This window comes from Oryctolagus cuniculus, chromosome 13 (assembly GCF_051225735.1).
Source record: "Oryctolagus cuniculus isolate XC-2025 breed Fujian yellow rabbit chromosome 13, ASM5122573v1, whole genome shotgun sequence".
Classification (NCBI taxonomy): Eukaryota; Metazoa; Chordata; class Mammalia; order Lagomorpha; family Leporidae; genus Oryctolagus; species Oryctolagus cuniculus.
Genome location: NC_142879.1, coordinates 63696755 through 63723602, shown reverse-complemented (window position 1 = coordinate 63723602; position 26848 = coordinate 63696755). Strand labels below are relative to the sequence as shown.

The 26848-nt window shown below is 38.0% G+C and overlaps 1 protein-coding gene across 5 annotated transcripts in view; it reads left to right on the top strand.

The window, feature by feature from the left end:
* The window catches only part of AKT3 (AKT serine/threonine kinase 3), a 308783-nt gene that overhangs the window by 263181 nt on the left and 18754 nt on the right, over positions 1–26848 (top strand). For all 5 annotated transcript variants that reach the window (XR_007909725.3, XM_070055614.2, XM_051820800.3 and 2 more), the window contains exons 11-12: positions 11071–11285; positions 18430–18517. Coding sequence is in view for 4 of the 5 variants with exons in the window: in XM_070055614.2 (XP_069911715.1) it covers positions 11071–11285; positions 18430–18517 (303 nt within the window). In the remaining variant the exon portion in view is untranslated. The remainder of the gene's footprint in view (positions 1–11070; positions 11286–18429; positions 18518–26848) is intronic.

Sequence of the window (26848 nt, the reverse complement as noted above, 5' to 3'; positions counted from 1 at the left end):
GTCAATCTGAAGCCAGGAGCTTCCTCCTGGTCTCCCACGTGGGTGCAGGGGCCCAAGGACTTTGGGCCATTTTCCACTGCTTTCCCAGGCCATAGCAGAGAGCTAGATCAGAAGTGGAGCAGCCGGGACTAGAACCAGGCCCACATGGGATGCTGGCACTGCAGGCCTTACCTCTCACATCACAGTGCCAACCCCAATGACCCTACTCTTAGTTTTAGTGGAGGAAAACAGTAAAAATGAGTAAATAACCCAATGTTTTACATTGCATGGAGGAAAACAAAAGGCATGATAAAGACAAGAATGTGGTATGGTGGTTATTTTGGTCTGTTCCAGTTACTATTGCTATGTAACAAATAACTCCAATACTGAGTGGTAAAAAACAGCTACTTTATATGATTGTGAGTTTTCTGAATCAGGAATGCAGATAGGAATAGGTTAGGGGTAGCCTATTTCTGCTCCCCTTGTATACAGAGCTCCGTTGCAAAGTCATTACAGTGAAGTGACTCTGGCTGGAGGCTGGGGTCAACTGGAAGCATCTTCACTTGTGTGTTGACCCTTGCTGCTGGCTGTGCATTGGTACCTTATTAGGGCTGTTGAGAGGAGGACTTGCAGGGGCCCCTCCATTGGCCTGGGATTCCTCATTATGACAACTTCAGTTCTTTGGCTCTGAGTGTTGAAAGTAGACATTCTTGGAATGACTTAGAAGCTGCATTGCCCTCGCCCATTTTTTTTTTTTAATCTGGTAAGAAGTTAAAAGTTTATTAACTTTTCAGGAGTGTATTTTCATGGTATGTTTTTTAGAATTGGAGTACAGTTTACATGCCATCATATTCATTCTTTGAAAGCATACAATTTGGTGATTTTTAGTCTGTTCACAGAGTTGTGCCACCGTAATTGCTATCTAATTCCAGAATATTTCTTCATTCCAACAAGAAACCTCACACTATTAGCTCCTGGTTTCTCCCTTCCCCCACAGGCAGCTATTGATACACTTACGTCTATAGATTTGCCAATTCTTGATACTTCATTCAAATAGATTTGTGCAATGTGGAGTTTTCTCTGTGTTGTTTCTTTCACTTAGCACATCTTCAAGGATCCTGCCTGTTTTTGGAAGTATACAGCTACTTCATTCTTTCCCATGGCCAGGCAATACTTGTTGTATGGACATACCACACTTTCTTTATTCATTCAGTAATAGACAGATGTTTGAGCTTCATGCTTTTTTTTTTCCCTATCATGAATCGTGCTGCTAGAACAATCGTGTGTGCATCTCTTTTGATAGCCTGGTTTGAGAAGTCACGGGGCATCTTTTGTGTCATGTGCTGATTCCTTGAAGCAGTTGTAACCCTGTAAGGATTCACAAGATGGAGACCTAGGTCCTGTCTCTCCGTTGTAGGAGAGCACGTGAACTGGGAGATAGCCCTGCAGCCATCGTTGGAAAGTAAAATCATCCACAGACATGGTGATCAGAAAAAGTTATATTTGCCCACAGATCTGAATGATTAGGAGATAGCTATTGCTGAGATACAGAGGAAGCGCTTGCTAAACAGAGAGAAACGTTATGCAAATAACAAATTCAGTTTTGCCCTGAAACTCCAAGGTTAATGTGATTAGAGCCAAATGGGGAAACCTTAATCTTCGACGGGTGAGGGTTCCTATTTATTGAGCATCTGCTGTGTGCCACATGCTGTATTAAGTGCATTGCATCTATTTTTTTGTTAATACTTGGAATAACCTTTTGTGATAGATGACAAACCTGGTTTCTTTTTAAAGATGAGAGAACAAAGTATCAGGATTATATATATTTTTTAATGACATCTATATACAACTAAGAGGAGGTGGTACAGGAATAATCAGGCTCATACTAGGTTTGACCACAAAGCCCACTGTTTTTTTGTTTGTTTTATTTATTTATTTATTTGAAAGGCAGAGTTAGAGAAGAAGAAGAAGAAGAAGAAGAAGAAGAAGAAGAAGAAGAAGAAGAGAGAGAGAGAGAGAGAGAGAGAGAGAGATCCTTCATCTGCTGGTTCACTACCCAGGTGGCTACCATGACAGGGCTGGGCCAGGCCAGAGCCAGGAGTTTCTTCCAGGTCTCCCATGTGGGTTCAGGGACCCAAGTAATTCTGCCACCTTCTGCTGCTTTCTCAGGAACATTAGCAGGGAGCTTGATCAGAAGTGGAGCAGCTGAGACTAGAACTGGACCCCATGTGGGATGTTGGTGCTGTAGGCCATACTTTCAGCCCGCTGCACCACAGTGCCAGCCCCACAAAGCCCACTTTTTAAACTAATGCACAATGACCTCAGAATCTCATTTTCAAGGCTACTTACAGATATCAAATTCCTAATTTTTTTTCTTCATTTTATTTGAAAGGCAGAGAGACAGAGCCATCTCTTTGATCTGCTGGTTTACTGTCTAAACGCCTACAACAGCCAGTGCTGGGCCAACTTGAAACCAGAAGCCTGGAAATCAATCTGGGACTCCCTTGTGGGTGGCAGGGACCCATCTGCTTCCTCCCAGGGTGCACAATAACAGAGCTAGGATTGCAAGCAGAGCCAGGACCCAAAGCTAGGCACTCTGAAATGGGGTGTGGTTATCCCACTGCACTAAATGCCTACCCCAGTAATTGTAATTTTGAAAATAGATGTTTTGGGGGTGAGCATTATAGCATGGCAGGTTAAAGCTGCCATTTTTGATGCCTGCAACCCACATTGGAGTGTCTGTTCAAGTCCCATCAACTCTGTTTCTGATCCAGCCCCCTCTTAATGTTTCTGGGAGGAGTTGGACAGTAACTCATCTACCTGCCACAAGCAGATGGAGTCCAGGCTCCCGGCTTCAGCCTCGACCAGCCTTGGGGCATGGCCCTTTGGGGAGTGAACCTGCTCATGGAAATTTTCTTCTCTCACTCTGCTTTTTAGTCAATCAATAAATCTTTAAAAACAAACAAAAATATGCTTTGTAAATGCTTAGCAAGAAAAGTTAATTAGAAAGTAGGGTAAATTCACAATATTAGCATTCTTATGTAGATAATAACTCATGCTGGCTTACTACAGGTTTTTTTCCAACTAGGAATTAAATTTCCATTTCAAAAACATTGAGTTGTAAATAAGTGCTAATATTTAAGACAGTAAATATCCAACTATTATTTCCTTGCCAAAAATATCATTTTATCTGTTATAAAAGAGTTTAAAATCCTCTATTTTTGTGGTTGAATTAGGTAGAATTTTAGAAACACTGTTCGTTGTTTATTCAAATACAAGATCATATTTTCTGGAATAGGATTGTTTGTGTGAATGTCATGAAAAACAAATCTTTTGTTTCTCTGGAGTTCAATTACCCCTACTATACATTTGCCATGAATGATGATATCCCACATTTAGCACACCCAAATTAGTTGTGTCACAATTAGGGGAAATTATTTCTGAAGAAGATAAATACATCTCATTTCAGAAGCGGATAATCTCCTACAAAACAAAGATCCTATTTTCTATGCAAATGTCATCTTGTGAAGAACAAAACGAAGAATGTAATGCAAGAAGAGTTCAATTGTTTCTAAATAGGAAGTTTATAATTCACAAGAAATTGTCAGTTTCTTTTTGAAGAAAAACATTTCTGTATATCTTTTATGAAAATACTACAAAAATCTGGTCTTTAGAAGCAGTTTATATGCCCAACCATGAAATGTTGATTCACAATTTAAATCTTAACACCTTATTTTTATGGGAGAAAGTAATCAGTGTAGTTACTCTTTGTGAATGGCAAATCTCAAAACTAACTTTTCATACAATTTTAATTCTCATATTTTAAATATTCATGTTTTTATACTGCATTTATTTAAATCAGTGTCCCTTGAAGTGCCTGTATCCTATTTTGAAAAGAATTTAAACATTTCACTGAAGAACATTCCATTCATTAAAGAAATACTGATGAATACCTGTTAAATGTTAGGAATTATGTTAGATGCTAGAACAGGAAGGAGGGAAGAAATGACTTTTGTCCTCATGTAATTTTCTGTATACTAAGCTGATAAGATATGGGAAATGATTACTGCTGTGAAAAAAGACAAACAAAATCACAGCTTTGCTGGAGTTCCATCCAGTGGGCTGTGAGGAAAGGTGCGTAAGCCTGCTGGGAGGGCCTGGCAGTGAAAGGAGGCAGGAAGACACGCAGGTGGGACTGGAATACAAAGGCGATTGGTTTAGGTTTGATCCTGTGGGCCAGGGAAGTTCACTTGTGAACTGCACAGTGATGCTGTGGTCCCGGGTCCATGGTCAGTGTCAAGGAGGGACTGGCAGGATCCCAGACTGGTCTTTCCCTGTGCTGTCAGGTGGTGGCTCTCACTTTTTTTGAGCCTTGAAGTTTCTATAAATGCTGTAATTAATGCTAGTCTTTTCTAGACAGTGGTTATACGTAGCAGTTATGTCTCAGATCTGGTAAATGACTGACTCGATACTCTCCCTTCCCCTACTTTTGTTCTTGGAGAGTTGCTTACATTATATAGTTTTTTTTTTTTTTTTTTTGAAGGGCATGGAAATCAGTTCAAAGCTGATTTATTCAATGTCCTGCTTTTCAGCTTCTTCGCAAGTCTTTAAATTGACTTGTTTTAAACGAACTCAGTTTGCTTCTTGTGGTAGAAATCACCAAGAAAGATACTTTTACAGGAGACATGGGCCATTCTCTAAAAGCAGTATATTTTAAAAAGGATTTGTTTCTTACCTCTTTTGGTGAAGAATAGGACTTACAGTGCCACTCTTCCAACTTGGGAATTGTTTTAGTTGGTTCCTTTTGTTTGTGTTTTCAAGAAGCAATACAGGTTTGGTCCTCACAGACAGATAAACTGCATTTACTGTGCTCTCTTAAAATGAATCTGTAGGTGTAGCTAAGCAAGTGTGGCTTTGTTCTTCCTTGAAATAAACTTGACCTGTAATAAACTGTGCACCATAAGTTAACTTGAGGGGATTTTGGTTTTGTGATCTGTGCTGTATGTTCACACTTAGAAATTATAAAAGAAATCAGAAGTCACATATAAACTCTTGCTGTTAAATTTTATTATTTGATTTGGCTCCTATTGAATCCAAACCATTTTTATGCAGTGCTAATTATTTAGAGTCTCAGCTTTGCTCTTGAGTTAGCAGTACCTGATCAACTTTCCAACTGTAAAACAGTTTGAAAATCAAATGTAGCTTACATGCAAGACCCAACAAAATTAAAAGTGTTAAGTACGTTTTGGCAGTTCACTTTTATTATGCCCAGTCCTCAAATGTACCCGCAGATAATCATCTGAATGTTAGTTATTTTTCACATGCTTATGTGATCACACAGAAAGTACATGCTAAAAAGAAGCAGATGGTGACAGATGGGGAAGGTTGAATAAGGTGGTTTTGGAAACCTAGAGAACTGCACTTCTGTAATAGTGTAAAAATAAAAATTATTTGATAATCAAGTTAGAACTAACAAAAAGATTGCAAAAATTACTTGATTGTTGGGAAATATATGTTATCTGTGGTTACTGTTGAGGAAAAGAAATATATAGTTTTATTTTATCAAAGTGTAAAGTGATTTTTTCCTAGTGTCTAAAAATGCAGTTTTTGATACATTTTTCTTAGTTTTCAGAACCTCATTTTCGGAAGACATTCACTTGCTATATTTTATACATTTGTTGAAATCTACTGTTTTTAATATCTCTTATGTAACATCAAAAATATCTGAAATAGATCAGAATTTTTTGATAACTCATTTGCTACAAAGATTTTTCAAAGTTTTGGTGATGGATTATAGCACAAGTAGAAATTTGTGGATTTAATGTCAGAATTACACAATAACTTCTAAAGAAGTTGTTAAAAGCAGCAGTAAAGGCACTGACTACTGTGGATGGGGAAGATAGCAGCTATCTTGATTTAAAAATATTAAATGAATTTCATTTATTTGTTTTTAAATCCAACAAAGAGTTCATGTAAAAGATGCCATTTTGTAGGATCCATGATTGTCTTTAGGAGAAACAAAAATGATAAGGCTGAAATAAAATATGTTTGCACATGGTAGATAAAAATAGTAGCATGTATAATTACATTTTGGCTATTCCTTGGATGAAGTTCCAGTGTGTTAGTTTTGGATCTTCTTCTTTTGTTTATTTGTTTTGTTTAAAGATTTCATTTATTTGAAAGGCAGAGTTGCAGAGACAGAGAGGGAGAGACAGAGAGGTTTCATCTGCTGGTTCACTCTCCAAGAATTGTTTCTAGTAGCCTTTCTAAAGCTGATTCTGTAAACCTCAAAGTTTTATTTAATTTTTAATACTTGATGTAGCATCTTCCCACCCAAGGTATTTTTGAAAATCTTCTTCCTGATAGTTCTGTAAAGGTCTCATCACCAATATTAGGGAGAAATTAAGGTGGGTATTGATTAGTTTGATAGAAGTTGTCTGCTTTCATAGTTAGAATTCATATTTAAAAACTCAGTAACATGAGTTGGCTTACTATTTAATGGAGTATGTTCAATTTACTTCTTTATTGTGGTGCCATTTTACATTATTTCTAGGTAATATTAATAGCTATCCATTTTGTCTTAAAATTGGATATTGTTTAAATATGAATTGGAATGGAATGAATGCTTCTCAGTGTTTGTAGGTAGTAGCTTTACTTAGGGATCTGTCAATTCTTGTGGTAGATGTTTTCCACCTAAACTTTTTTCAGCGTTATGTGGTCAGAATATTTGCATTCAGTACTTTGGCATCAGTCTAGTTTAAGCACAGTGTTTAAGTTCTCTGAATCATGAAAACATACATAAAGCCAGCCCTAACTGAGAGCACTAGTGAATACATGTAGTATTTCATTATAACAGTTTGTACTTGGATTACAGTGACCCAGTTTCTTGGAATCCCATAATGTCTTTTGTTTCATGATAAAAAGGAAGTATAGAAATCTCTAGGAAGATCTGTGTGAGTATGATTTCATTAAAACATTGTGTCCATTTAGCTCTTGTAAAGAGTTTGTGCAAGAGTTTGCTTGTGCAAGAGCTTGCTCTGCTCTGGCCAGAGTTTGCTTTTGAAAGTGCAGTGTTAGCTGGATGCAAGTTACTGTGTGTGCATCCTAGGAAGTGGCCGTCAAGTTTGGACCAGCATTCCCATGCATAGTGAGCAGCATTTACAGCTGCTGTCTGGAGTTCCAACAGCACGTGAGAAGTAGTTACAAAATATGCGTTTATTAAGAAAATGTCAAGAAACCTTGGAATTCATTGAAATGCATACTTTTCTCTTAAAGCTACAATTCATTTTAAAAATCTGAATCAGAAGAGTTCTGGGTCATTTTATTTAGCAGGTACCTGTGATGTTAAGAATATATAAAAAGACTTCCAGAGATAAAGGATATAACTGCATGTTTATGGATGAAACACACACGTACCAGTTACCTGAAATATAAGGTTACCAGGAAAACAATTTTTTTTGAAATAGCGGTAAATTGGTTCATCCAAGTTCGCAGTTTACTTTCACAACATAGGTGTGCAGACAGTTTGTTTAGATGTTTAATTTTCCCCCATCTGTTCTGTCAGGATTATTGATTGAGCAGTAAGCCACTCCAGGGTGTACACAGCCTCTTGTAATTGCTTGCCTTGGGTGCATTGTGAAGCCTGGCTTGAAGGCTGAGAGAGGTGTCTCTTCCGCCTCTCAGTAAATTCTAATTGGTAAAAGAATCTTAGAATGATATATTTTATGGAAATGCCAATTAAATATGCATTTTGGAAACTTTAATAATATTTTAAAATACAGACTTTGTTATTTAGTATCATTCTTTGAAATTAATAACTATTCAGGTACTTGTTCATGGTGGTGGGTTTTTTTGTGGTGTTTTTTTTTTTTTTTATCTCACTTGGTTGCTATATGTGGAAGGATCCTTATCAAATATTCCCAAATTTTAATAATGTTTAATGTTAATTGGTGTTTTCTGTGACCCCCTTGGATCTTCAGATTTTATTATATCCAAAAGTTAAACAATTTCTGACTTCTGGTAGAAAAATTGAAACTTAGCCTTATTTCCTCGAGTTTATACCCTGTTTGGGTTGGGGTTTTGATTTGACATCATCTCATCTACATGTTTTAACATGTATTTATGCTTTACTGTTCCGAATCCCATCTTGTCCCTGGGCACCTGTGGTTAGTGTATATACAGTAATATCTGTGGCTACAGAGGATAGGAACTGAAGGAAATATCAAATGTTGACATTTGTATTTAAACTGTGAGTTTAATTTCAAAGTCCCTAAGACTGATTTTGTTGAAAAAAAGTTTAGATTAATTAAGGTAAATCTTTTACTAGATTATTTCTAGCAGCATGTTTTGATCTGCCTATAACCCAAGTTGTGACGAATTCTGTTTTAATGGAGTTGAAATGAACTTCAGCATTGTAGTACCTTCATGTTACATCACTGTGTATCATACCTTTGGATCAGCTCTCTCACTGTAACCATGACATCAGTTAGCCTTTTTGCTAGCAAGAAAATTCATCAAAAGCAGCCTAAAAGGATTATAGTAACCCTGAAGTTAAAGAATATGAACTTCATGTTACAGTAATTAAAAAAAAGTACTAAGGAAGAAAAATTATCTTCCAGAAATGGTCTAAAAGAAGCTATTGGGTTTGAATTCCCTTGGGGATTTGCAGAGTATTTGTGTTTTGAAATGTTTTAGATTTAAAGGAAAGAAAAGAGATAGTAGCAAAATGGGGACATATTTTCTATTATATATTCACATCTCATAATCACCCTTATTGTTGTTTTCATCTGATAGCTCTTTGGAGGTAGGAGTTGAATGAAAAATCTTCCCAGATTGATTGATAATACAGTCTTTAGATAAAGAAGGGTGACTGAGGTGTTTTCCTCCTCAGCATTGCTTATTAGACAATACATTGCATCAGTATTGTTCAGTACCAAGTGATATGGCAAACAGTTCTAATTATGGTGTCTTGTATCTGTATATCAATTAAAGCACGTATGTTCAGAAGCAAAGCCACTTATTTGAGAATCAGTGTTCATTTTACAAAGCTAAATAAAATTTACTATGTCAGACGGATTTTTTTTTTTACAATGCAGTTTTATTTTTCGGTTGCTTATTTCTCTTCAAAAATAAAAACCCTCATTTTATGTATTCACTTTCCCTTCTGGCTGCAAACCAGGTATTTAAACAAAAATAAAGGATTGCCAGTTTTGCCAGCTGGGGATGAGAACCCGGCTGGTAAAATGTGGGTTCGGGAGGCAGTTAATCCAGCTTTTATGCTTTTTATGGTTTTATGAAAAAAGAGGTTAAAAACCACATTTGGCTCCTTTTTGTGTATGCCTTTTTTTTTTTTTTTTTTTTTTTTTTGGTATGCAGTTAGAGCTTACTTAGATTTTAAATGTTTAGTTATTAGGTAAAATCCAAATCAATTAAATAAAGGCCCACAAACAGTACATTTTACTAATTGCCTGTGAGACAGTTCCTTAAATCATGAAGTCACTGGTATTTCAAAATGATGTCTGTGTATAGCAATCCTATTAGCTTAAGTGGACAAGTTGAATTTCTTGTGCTTTTTCTAAGGTTACTTCTTATTTTCTATTTTATTTTCATATTAACCATTTCAACCAAGTAGAAATTTGAAATATGTTTTTGACTAATGATGAACACCAGAATTTATTCTTTCAGAGTATTTTCCTTGGTTTGTGATTCAACAGAAAATTTCTGGGAAAATATAGGAAATGGATGCTCAGCTCTTACCAATGGGATTCCTTGTTTTCTTCTGCCTTGCAACAAACATTGATATTTTAAAGAATGTAATTTTTCTTAAAATTATATTCTTCATCGTTAAATACTCTATCAGCACCTTTCATAGTACTTACAGATAATCATAATGTAACTCTTCTAAATATCTGTAGTTATATGAATTTTTGACCAATTTTACATGAAAGTCATATAGGAGTAATCATCAACAAAGAACTTGATTAAAAAGAGAAAAGTTTGGAACATGAACTCAGTTCTACTTTGTTCTTACAAAATTTCTCTTATGTAATCAGTTTTTTTTAAATGGATAAAATTCATGTCTGTAGTTTTCTTGATCTGGCTTTACCCAAGCTGAGAGGATCAAATAAAGTAAGCTTTAAGATATTTAAAGTGAAATACTGAAAGCTCTGTATAGATGAGGAATATTTCATGGGAAAAGAACCAATGAAAAAAGATAAAACCAAACTTTTCTTGGGAGAAATGGTAAATTACCGCTTTCCAGTTTGAATGGGTTGCTCTAATATAGCTGAACTGATGCTTTCCTATCTGATGAAATTTACTCGCATGTAAAGTACTTTTGGGAAGAAATGTAAGGCTATATACCACACAGATCTCAATTAAGTCATGATTTTTGTTGTGTTTGACAGAAATTTTTGTTGTAAGGTACTAAAGCGTTGAATACCGAAATTTATTGTAACCCCAACAATAACCTTCATATTCATATTGTTGATTAGAGAGTTCTGAAAGAATTTAAGCCTATAGGATCCCACATTGTATTGCAATGTCATCATTCTTCAATCTCTTCTCTGTTACATTTGTTTCTTTACTCCAGTCTTTCACTATGAAATTTGTATTCGTTAGTTCTTGTTGTGTGTGAGTCCCCCCCCCTTTTGATCTTCTTAATGCAAAAATATGTACAGTACATTATTTACTCTGAAATCAACACAGCTGAGCTCCAAATTGTTGTTTAAAGCTCACATTCATGGAACCAGAATGAAACATTAAGTAGGCCTAACAGAAAATATGCAAATATACAAGCTAAAATTTTCACTTATTTATTTATTCAACTTCTTGGGACTTATCACTTCTTTTGGTATGCCCTTTCCCCATTACTGTGCTCTGATCATTTAGGCATCTTTGTTGAATATTCCACAAATTTGGTGTAACTTCTCTAGGATACTTCATAGGTTAAATGTCAGAATCTCAGAGTAGACTTTCTAGGCTTTCAAAGTTGAAGCTCATTTTTATATAAAACTCCTGTGTGTTATAAATTATGCTTTAAAAGTTAACCAAATGTATAATAATTAATCTTTTTACTGGTTTCATTTTTAGGTGTTAGAAGACAATGACTATGGCCGAGCAGTAGACTGGTGGGGTCTCGGGGTTGTCATGTATGAAATGATGTGTGGGAGGTTGCCGTTCTACAACCAGGACCATGAGAAACTTTTTGAACTGATACTAATGGAAGACATTAAATTTCCTCGAACACTCTCTTCAGATGCAAAATCATTGCTTTCAGGGCTCTTGATAAAGGATCCAAATAAACGGTAAGTCTCAAACAGTTCTCAGCGAGTTACTGATGAAAGTAGTTAGGAATTGTGATATGGAAATTAATTCAAATATAACTAACTCCAAGAAGCAATGTATTTGATGTAGACATCTTCCAACTGAGATACTTATTTTTAACTGCATAATATAGAACATTTAAAAATTTTCCTCAACTCTTTCCTAACTTGGAAGCTTTATGCAGATTTACCAAATAAGGATTTTTGAAAACTTCATTAAGCGTATCATGGGTGAACAGTGTCTTCCTTGCCTTATTGCATGGCTCTGTGGAGATTCTTTCTTTGTCTCCTGGCCTTGGTATTTCTGATTATTAACAGTTTACAAAAAGTAGGCCTGTTTCTATATGTCCTTCACACAGCTGATCCACGTGAGCATATTGAACTACTTTGATTGCCCTTTGAAAGTATTCTTTTTCCATGGATGACTCAAAGAATTGATGGCAAAAAATAAATAAATCAATCAATCTTTGTACACTTTGTTTTTGTAGCTACAACTATGACCCAAGGAATCCTATAGCCCTGGCTGCTTTGCTGAATGAACCACACTACTCTTGGTTCATGTTTATATGTTCAGTCACACACACAAGCTATAAATGATATATGAAAAAGACTGTTGGGGCCAGTGCTGTAGTGTAGCAGGTAAAACCACTGCCTGCAGCACTGGCATCCCATATGGGTGCTGGTTCAAGACCTGACTGTTCCACTTCTGATCTTGCTCCTTGCTGGTGCACCTGGGAAAGCAGCAGAAAATGGCCCAATTGCTTGGGCCCCTTTACCCATGTGGGAAACCCAAAAGAAGCTTCTGGCTTTGGATCAGCCCAGTTCCGGCTGTTGCAGCCATTTGGGGAGTAAACCAGCAGCTGGAAGACCTTTCATGCTCTCTCTTTCTCTCTCTAGTTCTGCCTTTCAAATAGACAAATAAGTCTTTTTTGAAAAAAAGAAAAAAAGACTATTAACTTTTCAGTATTCCTTAATCTATGTGTTTATATGTATGTGTAAGATCCATCCTTCCAAATCTAGGTATCAGTGCATACCAGTATTTCTCTGAAAGGCTATTAGTTTTTAAACATAGAGGATAGATGATTACATATATTATTGACTTCTCCTTCACATCTCACATAGTGTTTTGTTTAGGATTGATGTCGGTCATTTTTATTTGATTGCATTAATGAATGAAAGAATGAGTGACTCCTAAAATTTGAGCTATGGCTGCTTAGAAATGATTTATATTGAATATTTCAAGATTTTAAATTTATAAAGAACATGATTTTTCCTTCTGCAAAAATAAGCATGATAAGAGATAACACCATCTGGCCGGCGCCGCGGCTCACTAGGCTAATCCTCCGCCTAGCGGCGCCAGCACACCGGGTTCTAGTCCCGGTTGGGGCACCGGATTCTGTCCCGGTTGCCCCTCTTCCAGGCCAGCTCTCTGCTGTGGCCAGGGAGTGCAGTGGAGGATGGCCCAGGTGCCTGTCTCTCTCTCTCACTGTCCACTCTGCCTGTCAAAAAAATAAAAATAAAAAAATTAAAAAATAAAGAGATAACACCATCTTTTTCTTTGGAAAGTGTATTTTATATTCCTAGGAACTGAGATAGTATCTTAGATGAGTATTTGTAAAGTCACATTGCTTTCATTTTTAGGGCACTTTCACATCCATTATTGCCCTTGCTTTTTCAGTTGCTTTATAGGCTAGATAGTATTCTCAGTTCCATTTGGTTAAGGAGAGAACACAGGTCTACAACAGAGTTCAATGATTTTTCCAATGTCTCACAGAAAATTCATGTAGCATAAGAAGATAAATTAAATTTCTTAGTCCCTGTTTGATGTTCTTATGTACATTATTTACAGTTTCTCTGTTTAGATTTTGAAATGTGGTTATTTAATATGGTTATTTCACAGTTACGTCATGAGTAGTACACGTTGATATGTAGTTTAAATTGAGGAAAGATTTCCATTTTATCTATTTGACTTTGATATCAAAGGTTTTACTTGATTCAAGGACAGAGAATTTTTCTTTCCTGAATTTTTCTTGTAACTTTGATCACCCTTTCCTTTGAGGTCTTCTCTGTGAATGGCTGGTAAAGTAGACTTGTACTTGCTTTTCATGGCTATACCTCATTCATTTTTTAATTATCAGCCCATCCTCCATCCCCTAGATAGAATATAATAGGTGGTTAAGAACTGTGAATAGATGTGAAGTAAATTTCTAGTTAGTGGCTTGATATATATATATATGTATATATATATATCAGACAATTTTTAATTATTTTTCCATAATAATAATTATTGTTCAAAAGAGAAGATGCAGTGTTTTCTGCTGTCTGAGATTTTTTTTGATAATAGATGCACTGTGCTCCTCCAGTTTTGCACTGAAGTATTGGGAATGCAAGGATGCACAGGATGACAAAGTTACTGCTCTAGATGTTCATAGAAGAAAGTGGGACACAAAACATGTTCACAGATGCTCAGGTCAAATTATGTACAAATTGTAGTGAAATTATTGAGCCTCTCTAGGGGTTTAGAGGACTAGACTGGTTCATGGAGGAGCTGGAGTTTGCAGTGGTATTCAAGAAGACAGATTTACATGTACAGTATAGCTAGAATTGCAAATGAACATGGCATTTGAGAAATTCAGTGCCGCAGTGTAGAATAAGAGTTGGGTAACACTGGAAGTGGAAGCTGATATGTTGGATTGTTAGGACCTTATGTTTCTTCTAAAATATTTAATCTTTATTCAGAAGAGAATAAAAAGCTGCAAGTATTTAAAGTGAGGGATGGTGTAGTTAGATTTGTGGTGTTAAAAGGTGACTTTGGTGACTTTGCCATGGAAGGGAAGGCTCAGGGGTAGGCTGGCCCAGTAGTTAGTAATACTTCTGAGTTGTCCAGTTAAGAGATGGAGTCCTTCCCAAAGCAGTGATAAAAGAGCTGTGCATGGAGTTGAGTGACTGAGGTTGAGGAACAGGGTGGACCGGAGAGTGGGGTGTCATTAACAGATGGAATGCACACAAAGGCGGAGGCTGGATAGAGTAGGTGTTGATAGTAACTTTGGATTTGCTGAGTCTGAGGTTTCAGCAGTAAACCAAGAATAGAAAAGTTAGGTAAGCAGCTGGAAATAATAATAGCAGTGGTTAAAAGAAGCAGAGTAGTAGAATACGTGGCTGTGGAAGCCGTAGACATCCAGGAGGTAGCTAGAGCCAGAAAAGTATTGGAAAAGGTAAGGTATGAAGAGAAGATGGCCCAGGGTGCAGTACTGGGGAAAATCACAACTCACAGGTAGAGAAAGAAGAGAAAGCCAACAAAGGCCTTTGGAAAGTCTTTGGAAACATACTCCAGGCTAGTATTACAATGCACCTTTATTTTTCCTACTTAGCTATTTTAAATACTGCCTGAATTTTTCTGGAATTCTTTACTGGGTTACTCTCACTTCTCTTAAAGTGTCAAGGATCAGTTTGCTTTTATTTCTTAATCCTGATTACTTCAAAGCATGATCTCATGTTGTATTCCATATACTAGGAAAATGTGAATTTTGTGATGTTTCTAATGCTAAAGAATCCATAGCAGCGGAGGGTTTAGCTTGGCATTCTGATATTGGAGTTTAATATTCTGAAGCACAAATGTCTCAGTTCAAAGCATATTTTGATATTGTTTTGAATTCTTAAATTGTATATTAGAGAGTCATTGACATTGAAATTTTTGACACTTTCACACTTTGAGAAAGCTTGTGTTAAAGAATCTCTCCCAGCTTCTGAAATGGCAGTCTAAGATTGTATTCTTAGACTTTGCATAATATTCATGGCCGATGTTTTAGTTTTATTTGTATTTGATAAATATAGAAGAAACGCTGGCTATGTCCAAAGCCAAACTATTGCTAGAGAACTGAGGTGTTACACAAAAAGGAATAACTGAAGCTGGATTAAAACCTTTCCTGTGCAGAAAGATGATGATTCTGCCTCCAGCTCCTCCCAAATGTACCATCTGAAGTACACGTCAGCTGAACACAGTATTGAAATAAACTGTGGCATGAAATATGATGGAATTCTGATCTTTCTCAAGCAGGCTACTTTGATGCATACTGTCAAATACTAAATTCTACTCAGAAATGTGTTCCGGTGCTTGTGCTTTTCTGGATGCCTTTGGCTAATCCTATACTGATTTCTACCTTCCCAGGAGTTTGCCTTCTGCTCGGGTAGAGATGTGTGCAAATTAAAGTATAATGAAAAAGAGTGAGGATAGGGACTAGTGTGCTGACCATGAACTAAATACAGAATTGTTGGGACCTGATCCCATCCCAAAGTCCCATGTCTGGGATGTGGTTCATTTAGAGACTTCATCCAGCTTGTGGGAGCCACTGAAGACACTCAGGCAGCTGATTGTTTCATTTCCTATTCTGACAGTGCTTCAGAGGATCCAGGGTCCTTCCCGCTTGTGGGTGTCTTATACTTGACAACCAGAATTCATTCCAGTTATAGAATTATTTGTTTTCTGTGACCTATCTAAAAGTTTTTCTTCCTAAATAGTGGGGTTGGAGTTGGTATATACTGGCCTATGAGAAACAGTTGTTAAATTTTCAGGAACTTTGTGAGCTGGATGTTTAATATATTCATTATTAAGAATTAAGTTATGTAAGGCCGGCGCCGCGGCTCACTAGGCTAATCCTCCGCCTAGCGGCGCCGGCACACCGGGTTCTAGTCCCAGTCGGGGCTCCGGATTCTGTCCCGGTTGCCCCTCTTCCAGGCCAGCCCTCTGCTGTGGCCAAGGAGTGCAGTGGAGGATGGTCCAAGTGCTTGGGCCCTGCACCCCATGGGAGACCAGGAGAAGCACCTGGCTCCTGGCTCCTGCCATCGGATCAGTGCGGTGCGCCGACCGCGGCGGCCATTGGAGGGTGAACCAACGGCAAAGGAAGACCTTTCTCTCTGTCTCTCTCTCTCACTGTCCACTCTGCCTGTCAAAAAAAAAAAAAAAAAAAAAAAGAATTAAGTTATGTAAACATGTAAAATAAGTCAAGAATAATAGACGTATAGGTTAATAAATACTCAAAATTTATCAGCCCTTCCTTAATTTGTTTTGTTACATTTTACTAAAATCTAAGTTTGTGAAGTTGTGTCTACTGTATCTGTATGGAAATAATATATAATGGTTTATTATTGTGCATCTCTTCCCACCTCTGTGTTGAGTGATGTTACATTGGTAGCTTAAAATTAGCCAGGATGGGGGTATTTATAACACCAGAATTGGCCAGTGCTATAAGCTAAGGTTTTTTTTTTGTTGTTTTGTTTTTTTTAAGGTTTATTTTGTGTATTTGAACAGTAGAGTTACAGAGGGAGAAAGGGAAATACAGAGAGATCTTACATTCACTTGTTCATTCCCTGCATGGCCAGGGCTGGGCCAGACCAGAGCCAGAAGCCAGGAGCTTCTTCCAGGTTTCCCTCATGGGTACAGGGGCCTAAGCACTGGGGCCATCTTCTGATGTTTTTCCGGTGCACCAGCAGGGAGCTGGATCAGAAGTGGGGCAACCAGGGCTCAAACAATCACCCATATGGGAAGCTGGCATTGCAGGTAGCGGCTTAACCCACTTTACCACAATGCCAGCCCCAGTAAGTTGGGGTTTGATTTGTTGTTTTGTTGGTTGTTTAGACTTAAGAAAGTGATGAAGAAGTGTTAATATTGCAAATTAAATTTTAAAGTATGTTGAATTTACATCTGTTACATTGTAAATTACCAAAAAATTGAGTAAATATTTTACACGGTTCCAAAAGCATTATTTATTTATTTATTTGAAAGGCAGAGTGACACAGAGGGGCAAGCGATATATTCCTTTTGCTTGTTCACTCCCCAAATGCCCAGAATAGCCAGAGGTAGGCCAGCCTAAGGCCAGGAGCTTGGAACTCCATCCAGGTCTTTGATGTGGGTAGCAGGGGGCCTTCCCTGCTGCCTCCCTTGGCACATTAGCAGGGAGCTGGATCAGAGGCACAGTAGACAGTACTTGAAATGGTGCTCTGATTCGGGTTGTGGGCATCTCAGCTGGCTGCAATGTTCTCCTCCTGCTGTTCCAAAATTATTAACCATTCAGCAAAAAAAGTGACTCTTGCAACTAGCAAATAAGTGAGACTCTGATATATGTCTCTGATGTAGCCTTAACATTAAAAAAAAAATCAACCAGTGTTCACATCAGAACATAAGTGGCTTTGGAATTCAGCCAAAACTTACAAGTTCTCTGTGCGAGTCAGTTGGCCAATTTACAGTAGAGAGTGCTGTGTATTTTACTGTCTTTGTAAATGTGCTTCATGTCCTTTATATCAGTAAAAGATTTGATTAAGTTTCTGTACTTTCTTTTCTTCTTTCTTCCCATGTTGTCTTTTTTCCTCCTTCCCTCCCTCTTGGTTTCTTTCTTTCATTTTTAGCAACTAATATGTACTATGATAAACTGAGGAGCCAGAAAACACTTGAATTTCTTACTGTGTCAGATACTGGTTAATAAGAATACTTATTTAAAATAGGAGTATGGGGTCTTTTTAAGTTTTTTAATTTATATTACAGGTTACATTACAAATTACATTGTAATGATATTTCATAGATTAATAATAGTGTTTCAGAGGAACTCATTTGTGGTATGATAAGTAGTCTGTGAGTTTCTATCTGTAGCATTGTTCCACAGATTATGTTTATGACCAGTCATTTAATTATTTCAGATTTATATTCACAAGGATACAGTTTGACTTGAGTTGTTTAAAAAGGAATTTGGTTTATAGAATTGACAGTGATAATGCCATTTGTTGTGGTAGGTGCTTACCTATGTTACTTCTAACTCTTTGATATTGCACGAGGCAGGTACTGTGATCTCCACTCTACAGATGAGAAGACTGAGGTTAAACCACCTTTTCATTGTCAGTTTCAAAGTGGTTTCCTCTTTCAGGTCTGTCTCCAAACCTCTGCTCTTTTCCAAACACTAAATTGTGGTGAAGTTAGTTTTTAATAACAGCACATTAAGGAAATTAGATCCTACAGTAAGAGCTTTACATTTTATTGTTATTTATCCCAAGAATATTGCACTTTCATAAAACTTTATTCTATATTGGGCTTATGGAAATGTTTTGTACTCATTTGATTTTATTTTTGTCCTCATAGCCTTGGTGGAGGACCAGACGATGCAAAAGAAATTATGAGACATAGTTTCTTTTCTGGAATAAACTGGCAAGATGTATATGATAAAAAGGTAGGATATCTTCAAGGCATGGTGTATGTATCTCTTAGCTACTGTGCTAAAATGAAAGTATAGAAAAAAATGTATAAAATAAAATCTAATAATATAATAGTGTTTTCTGTTTTAATTCTGATGTTTAAGTGATTGATATTTGTAGCCTAATATTTTATCTATAATTTTGACTTCTCAAATAACTCTTGAAATTGTATTCGAAGTCAAGAATTAATTTTTTTCTTTTTTCCTCTATAATAATTTGTTATTTTTCCTTTTTTAATTAAGCAAAAATTAACATCCAATGTTGTATTTTTCTGTAGAAAAACTTCATAGCAAAGAAATCACAATTTTAAAATTTACTTTTATCTTTAATTTTAAACTGAATTCTTCAGATTCATATGTACAAGTATATTTTAAAAAGAATTTAAAGACATTTAGTTTAATATTTTAACAAAATTGTAAATTTATTGTTTTATTTGTGACTTGTTATTTTTAGTAATCTTATTGCTTGCAAAATGGATGCTGCTAAGTGCATATAGCTTTATTTTTATTATAATCTGCTTATTTGTTTTTGGGCTACAATTTTTGCTTAATTTCAGGAACAGGAAATTGTGTTCATTACATCTTTTTTAGTTCCTTCAGATATTGTTAATATCTGTTGATGTTGATCTTCAAGTGTTTGTATAAAGTTATTACTATAAGATTTTTATTTATTATTTTTAGTTTTCAGCTTATTCCGTTTTCCATATTTTTCTTTTAAATATTTATCAGTAAACACATTTATGTAGGGTGTGTTTTGTGCCAAGTATTTTTGTCTGTATTAACTCCCAAAGGTAGAATAATAATCATGTGAGCTGTGAGGAAGTAACACACATAACCTCATTTCTCTGTCATATTATTGGTAACAGGGAGTATGGTATTTTTCATTTTTCATCTTTCTTTTTCAGGTTTATTTATTTATTTATATGAAAGGCCGAGTTAGAGCTTCCATCCACTGGTTCACTTCCCAGGTGGCCATGAGGGCCAGGGCTGGGCTAGGTGAAAGCCAGGAGCTTCTTCTAGGTCGCCCATGTGGGTGCAGGGGCCCAAGCGCTGGAGTCATCTGCTGCTGCTTTCCCAGGTGCATTAGCAGGCAGCTGATCAGAAGTGGAACAGTTGGAGCTGGAGTGCATGTGGGAAGCTGGTGTCACAGGCAGTGGATTTACCTGCTATATACCACAACACATGCCCCTTATTTTTGTCTTTTTAAAATTTATCTTTAATTACATATTCTGCAAAGTTGGCTTTTTTTTTAAGAATTGATTTTGTTTATTATTGATTTATTTCATTTGAAAGGTAGAGTTCCAGGGGTGGGATGGTATCTTTCATCTGCTGGTTCACCTCCCCAAAATGGCTGCATGGCCAGGGCTGGACAGGCCAAAGCCAGGAACCTGAACTCCATCCCAGCCTCCCATGAGGGTGACAGGAGCCCCATGTATGTGGGCCATCATCTGTTGCCTACCCAGGTATGTTAGTAGGGAGCTGGATCAGAAGTGGAGTGGCTAGGACTCAAACTGGCACTCTGGTATGTGATGCTATCATCACAAGCTATGGGTTAACCCACTGTGCCATAGTGCTGGCCCTAGGAATATGGTATTTTTTCTTTCTATTCTTTGTAACTAGGAGTTTAAAATGATTCTATCACATTAGCACCTGACATATCTTGTGTTTCTACCATGTGGTGGGGGTTGGATCCTTCACAATGTGTTTGAGAAGCAGGTAACCCTTTTTCTCATGTTCTAAGTGTTTCTTAACTTCATGTGGGCAATTTTATGTTCTCTGTCATCCGTGATGTACTCTAAATGATGCACGGGTATGTGGAAAGCCTCAAGCTGTTTACTGTTTTCATCAGGTCAGTACACTTTGATCATACCTGCAAAGAAAGATTGAGGTTTTCTTTGGTACACAGAACTGTAATCTGCAATTGAGTATCATCCCCTCAATGCACGGGTCCTTCCTTTTGCATAGGCTGGAGGGGTGGGGAACCACATTTCTTTAAGAGATAGTGGTTGGAACATCATTTAAAGAAGGGGCAGAGAAGGTAGACGTTCAGTGTATGAGGAGAGTAAGTTAGCTCCAAAGGTTTCCTTGTTAACATTCAACTACTCGTGATGCTGTTTGGCAGCATTCAGGAAAATCGCTGAAAACCCAGCCAGCGTCTCGGGAGAGAAGCAAGGCCGTCCCCTCTCTGCCCCACCTGGCTTCACATGCCCAGAGGAAGGGTGTTTCATGTGCTTGGCCTCGTGGCAGCACCTGAATGAGAGGAGCCTGCAAGTTGGGCAGGGAAAAACCAGTTGCCACAAGAGACCTATAGATCAGAGAAGCTAGTTGAAGTTGTTACAGTTGATAAAGTTAGGTGCCACTTCATTTGAGCAAAGATATTAAGGTGGTATTTTTTATAATGAAGCACGACTGGGAAACAGCCATGTTTCCTTGAACAGTGTGTTCATCATGGACCAGTAGCTATACAGGCTTACTCATGGTGTCCTGGATGTCACTTGTGCGCTGGTGTTTCTGCCATCCTTACCTACTTGCAGGAACAACAGCATGGTAGCAGCATCCTCAAATTTTGAGTCTCTTTCTATCTTTCTAAAAAGTGATTGGGTCATTTGGCTTTTTTTTTTTTTTTTTTTTTTTTTTTTTTGGACAGGCAGAGTTAGAGAGAGAGACACAGAGAGAAAGATCTTCCTTCCATTGGTTCACCCCCACAAATGGCCGCTACAGCCGGCACACTGTGCCGATCCGAAGCCAGGAGCCAGGTGCTTCCTCCTGGTCTCCCATGCAGGTGCAGGGCCCAAGGACCTGGGCCATCCTCACTGCCCTCCTGGGCCACAGCAGAGAGCTGGACTGGAAGAGGGGCAACCAGGACGGAATCCGGCGCCCTGACCAGGACTGGAACCCGGTGTGCCGGCGCCGCAGGCGGAGGATTAGCCTAGTGAGCTGCAGCGCTGGCCCCATTTGGCTTTGTATCATACGACAAATAAGAAATTAATGATGGGAACTAGCCTGATTCCGGTAGCTATTTTAATGAATTCAGTAAAAATTCTCGAGTGCTTTTTGACAGTGTAAGTTATGAAATAATTTATAAAATCAAATATTTTATAGAGCCCTGTATCTTTAATTATATGTGACATTGATGAGGTCAACTCATTTCTGAGATCAGGTATTTTTATCAATAAGTATTGGGAAACTTATTATTTTGCTGGATTTATTACATTCTATGCATTGCAGCAAATGTGGAAATGAAGGCCCATCAGGAGATACTGGTATCTTTAGAAGAGATCTAAGTTATTCCATAGGCAGAGTGGAAGGTGGGCTGACCTCAGTCACAGGAGGCCTGTGATCCAGATGTGGTGGAGCTGGGCTCTGGTACTGAGTTTGCTTCTTGCTTCCTTTGTGGAAATGGACAGTTGTTTGAGTCATGTACAAGATTAGGATCCTTTCAGTACCTTCAGGTTTAAGTTTATCTGGCAGGATATTTTATAGTATGGATTTATCTACATACATAGATTTCTTTATAGATCTCATTATACGTTTTCTGTTCAATTTGTCAATCTGGGGTTTTATGTGAGATTGTGTTGACTCTAATGGTAAATTCAGGGAGACTTGACATCTAAGCAATGAGCCTTGTGTTATTTCTAGAGTTTACAATAAACACATTGAGCTTCCTACAGTCAGCCTGGAGTGATTACCACCACACCGTATGCAGTGGCACGTGCTTTTCTTTTCCTTTCTTTATGCTCTCATTTCCTAACATTTTACTTTAGCATATTAATAAATATCACATTGCAAGGTAATTAGGTCTTGTTTTAGATCATTTTATTTTGAAATGACTAAAAATGCTACATGCTTACTGTTAGCATTCTCCCTTCCTTTATATAGACCCATACTTGCATCATTTTTTTTCTATATTATTATTTTTTAAAACATGTTTCTGATTTTTTTTATTTGGCAGAAATAGAAAGAAAAAAGATAGTTTCTGGGTTTCCCATGTTGGGTCATAGGAACCTAACTACTTGAGCCATCACGTACTGCCTTCCAGAATCTGCCATAGTGGAAATCTGGATCAGCAGCAGAGTCAGGACTTAAACTGAGGGACTGCAGTATAGGATGCCAGTACCTCGAGTGCCATCCTAACCTCAGCACCAAATGCCCATCCCATGTTATTTTTCTAAGGCTAATTTAGCTATTCCTCAAAGGCATGATCTCTCTGGGTTTGGAAATGGTGGTGCATTTGAAGGAAATATAGAATTAGAAATGGGACACATGTGACATTTCAGAAAAGGAGAAATGCAAGAAAAAAGTAATGATGAATAAAATGCATGAAGGTCTTCTGACTTCAGGAACCAGAAATCCATGGTGGATAGAACCTAGGTGTAAAAAATGAAGAGTTGCCTGTACATATAGTGTAGTTTTCTGGAAAGTTCAGTGCTTATGTTGGCTTGATCCGCTAAGGAAATGGCATGAACTGATTAGACCACTTAGTTCTTTTGGGTATGGATTTACGGGAAAAGAGTCTAGAAAAGAGAATCTCATTTAGAGACTACTGCAATGATATCCAAGTGTTACATGACAGAGGCGTTTGAATTCCATGGATGTTGTAAACAGGAACTGGTATTTTAATCTGACAATACTAGAGAAAATACTTGGAGATAGAAAAAAGGAGGAGGATTATAGCTGGTTTGGGTACTACTGAGTTAATGTTTCAGTTGGAATTGTCTCAGTGCTAGAAATAGACAGTACCTTGGGAGTGAGAGCAAGAATGAATGTGGCTGCCTGTAAATTCTGAGGTGACTTAGAGTTGTGGAAGTGGATTAGGAATGAGAGAATGGTTGAGAGAGGGGGAAGAGGAAGTTTGTGTGGCAGGGAAGGGAGAACAGGAAGGGCTGTGACTGAGTGTTGGAAAATATCCATGGTCAGGAATGGAAGTTGGCTGTGCAACATAGACCAGAATGCTTGGTGCAGTATCATACAGATGTCGCGGTGGAGCTCCTCTGGTTCTTGACATTCTACTTTGTGGTTGAAAATTCTAGTCAGAGAGTTTGGTGACTGGTGGAAGCTATGCGGATGTTACAGTGACTGTTCATTGTCTTCATAAGTGAAGCCAGGTTGGAGGAATATACCAGGAACGCTAGCAGAAGAGAGATAGCAAGGGTTTAAAAAAAAAAAAAAAAAGCCACAGAAATGGGAAATTAATTCAGTGCCATATTCTTCTGCCTAGTGTCCAATCCTCCTTCAATACCTACATCTTTTTAGTTGCTTCCCAGGAGCTTCAGGTAGTTTTTCTTATTTTTTCCAGAGTTTATAACTGTCTGTTGGAGGGTTGATGCCATCAGAGCTGCTTGGCCATCACCAGAAGTAAAACTTAGTGTTCTGCCGGTGCCGCGGCTCACTTGGCTAATCCTCTGCCTGCGGCACTGGCACCCTGAGTTCTAGTCCCGGTTGGGGCACCGGGTTCTGTCCCGGTTGCTCCTCTTCCAGTCCAGCTCTCTGCTGTGGCCCGGGAAGCCTGTGGAAGATGGCTTCTCTCTCTCTCTCTCTCTCTCTCTCTCTCACTCTCACTCTCTCACTGTCTAACTCTGTCAAAAAAAAAAACTTAGTGTTTGCTACTTACATGTTGTTGCATGCCAAACAGGACCTTTCTCTTCCTATGGCATAGTGATGTTTTCTTTTTTTTTTTTTCTAGTGTTTATTCAGCAAACTTTTAGTGCTTACCCATCTTTATCAAATATGATGCTAAATCCTGGGCATGCAAATATTACTAAGATCAGGTCCTTGTCCTCAAGTTGCTCACAGTTTAGTGGAGGAACCCACAAACAAGCAGGATATTCACATTTCTGTTTGATGAGTGCCGTTTCAGAAGTGGCGGGGGATTCTCCAAGTAGACTGCTTACCCAGGCACTCAGACAAAAGGACCTGCCATGGAGCCTACACTTAGCAGTGAATTGAAACTCACTGGAATTTGAGTCATATTATTATGCTTTAGGATAATTTTAGTACGAGATTTGAGAACTTCAGGGTTTTTTTTTCTTCATTTTAAAACAAGAAACAGACTGGATCTGTAAGGCTTTTTCAATGCATATATTTTGTAATTCAACTGAAAAACATTGAAAAGAAGAGATATCAAAAAAACCCTATTTCTATTGTACTTCTTAGAGAATAGAGTATTTCAGATCATTTAAAATTACACTTAACTGAGAATTTACCAGGATAACAGATAATACCATTTGTCATTTCTTTGCCTTTTACCATTCTGATTAACTATCCAGTACCCACCTACAAGGAGAGCTGCTAGTGTCCAATCCAGTTGACTTACAGAAGGGAGGGTGTGAGGGTGTGTGTGTGTGAGAGAGAGAGAGAGAGAATTTCTGCAGTGTTCTCTCCATCTTTTTGTCCTTTTGTGGAGCCAGAGCCTTGAAAACTTAGTTTATGTCTTTCAGATCCTTCGTAAGATTCCAGTTGGTTTTCATCACTCCATTAATTAGTCCACGGCTGGGCACAGTAGCTCCCAGTAAATATGGGTCTCTTCACCAGTGGCTTCCTTGTGTATCTTAGAAATGACTCCCTGTGTTTCTGCCCCAAATCGAACTGTTACCTCTTATTCCTAAGCTTTCAAAACCTTTAATTTTTCCTTCTCACCAAAATCTTATCCCCCAGCCCAGATGTTCCCTGTCACTGGTCTTCTATGCAGGTTGATTGGGTGTCATATTAAGGCAGTGACTAGAACAAAATGTTCTTGGTAATCTTCTCAGAAATACAATATGAATTTCCTTATTAAATTATAAATATTTGGAAGATTTAATATAGTTAATATATTTTGGCCCAGTATTTTAGGTTTAATAAGCCTTAGTTTTATTGCCTGAATCTTACCCATATTATATAACTGTTTCTGCAGAGTGGAGGTCTCTAGAAATAAGGCCTAAATTCTGTCCAGCTTACCTGCAGGCTTGTAGCAAAACCAGTTAATATGTTGGGAATTGTCTGTATGTTATTTCTCCCCAGTTTATATACTCATTCAACTTTTGTTCATGCTCTTGAACATTTCTAAGCAGAAATAGTGATTAATGGCTGCCACACTGCCCATGCTACATAATGCTTATGAAATCAGCTGGAGGAGAAAGATTTTGATTGTCTCACTAGGTTCTTAAGTGAGGTCCTAAGAGTTAGAATGCGTGCAGCTTCTCCATAAACACCACCCTAGAGGATTGGGCAACTGGTGCAGTGATTGGGTTGCCTGCATCTCATATTGGAGTGCCTGGTTTGAGTTGTGGCTCCTCGCTTCTGATCTGACTTAAAGTGAAAATGAGTAAATAAGTTTTTTAGATACACTTCCATAGGAACAATGTCTTTTTTTTTTTTTTTTTAAATTTTTGACAGGAAGAGTGGACAGTGAGAGAGAGAGACAGAGAGAAAGGTCTTCCTTTGCTGTTGGTTCACCCTCCAATGACGCACCGCGCTGATCCGAAGCCAGGAGCCAGGTGCTTCTCCTGGTCTCCCATGGGGTGCAGGGCCCAAGCACTTGGGCCATCCTCCACTGCACTCCCTGGCCACAGCATAGAGCTGGCCTGGAAGAGGGGCAACTGGGGTAGAATCCCGCGCCCCACCGGGACTAGAACCCTGTGTGCCGGCGCCGCAAGGCGGAGGATTAACCTAGTGAGCCGCGGCGCCGGCAGGAACAATGTCTTTTTACTGCCTTGCCTTTCAAAAAAGTTCCCTATGCTTCACTAATGAAAACTCCTTGATCTTTGTGAGTGGATCCTCTTCAAGTATAACTGAGGTCTTCAAATAACATAATTCGTCTGGCCTCAGAGATGTTAGAAATAAATGTGCTTTATATCCATGCTTTTCCAGACCCACATGATGAAGTCAGTTTTTCAGGAGAAAGAGATTAAATAAGCCAGAATCCCCATCTAAGTTTGGCTGCTCTCTCATGTTGTTTCAAAGAGGTGAAAATCATAGTACCAGATTACTGTCTGTGGCAAATCTAAGCATGCAGATATCTGTGTTGCCAGTTTTTTGGTTCATGTATGCCAACACAGAGTGATGGTGATAGCACGGTTTCTAAGTCAGTTAAGGTACTGTACTCACTTTCTCTGTCAGCTTTCCTGGAAAATTTTAAGTCCTGCTTTCTACTGCGTAAGCACCTGGAATTGGAAATACAGGAAAGACTATAAATACCTGGTAGCAGCATATGATTTGTTGCTGAAGATCTGGGGAGACTGACCTTCAAAGACTGTTGTTCATACTCTTATGTTGCCATTACAGTCATATGAGAAATATCAAATGACTTGTTCATTTCTTTCTCTCTAT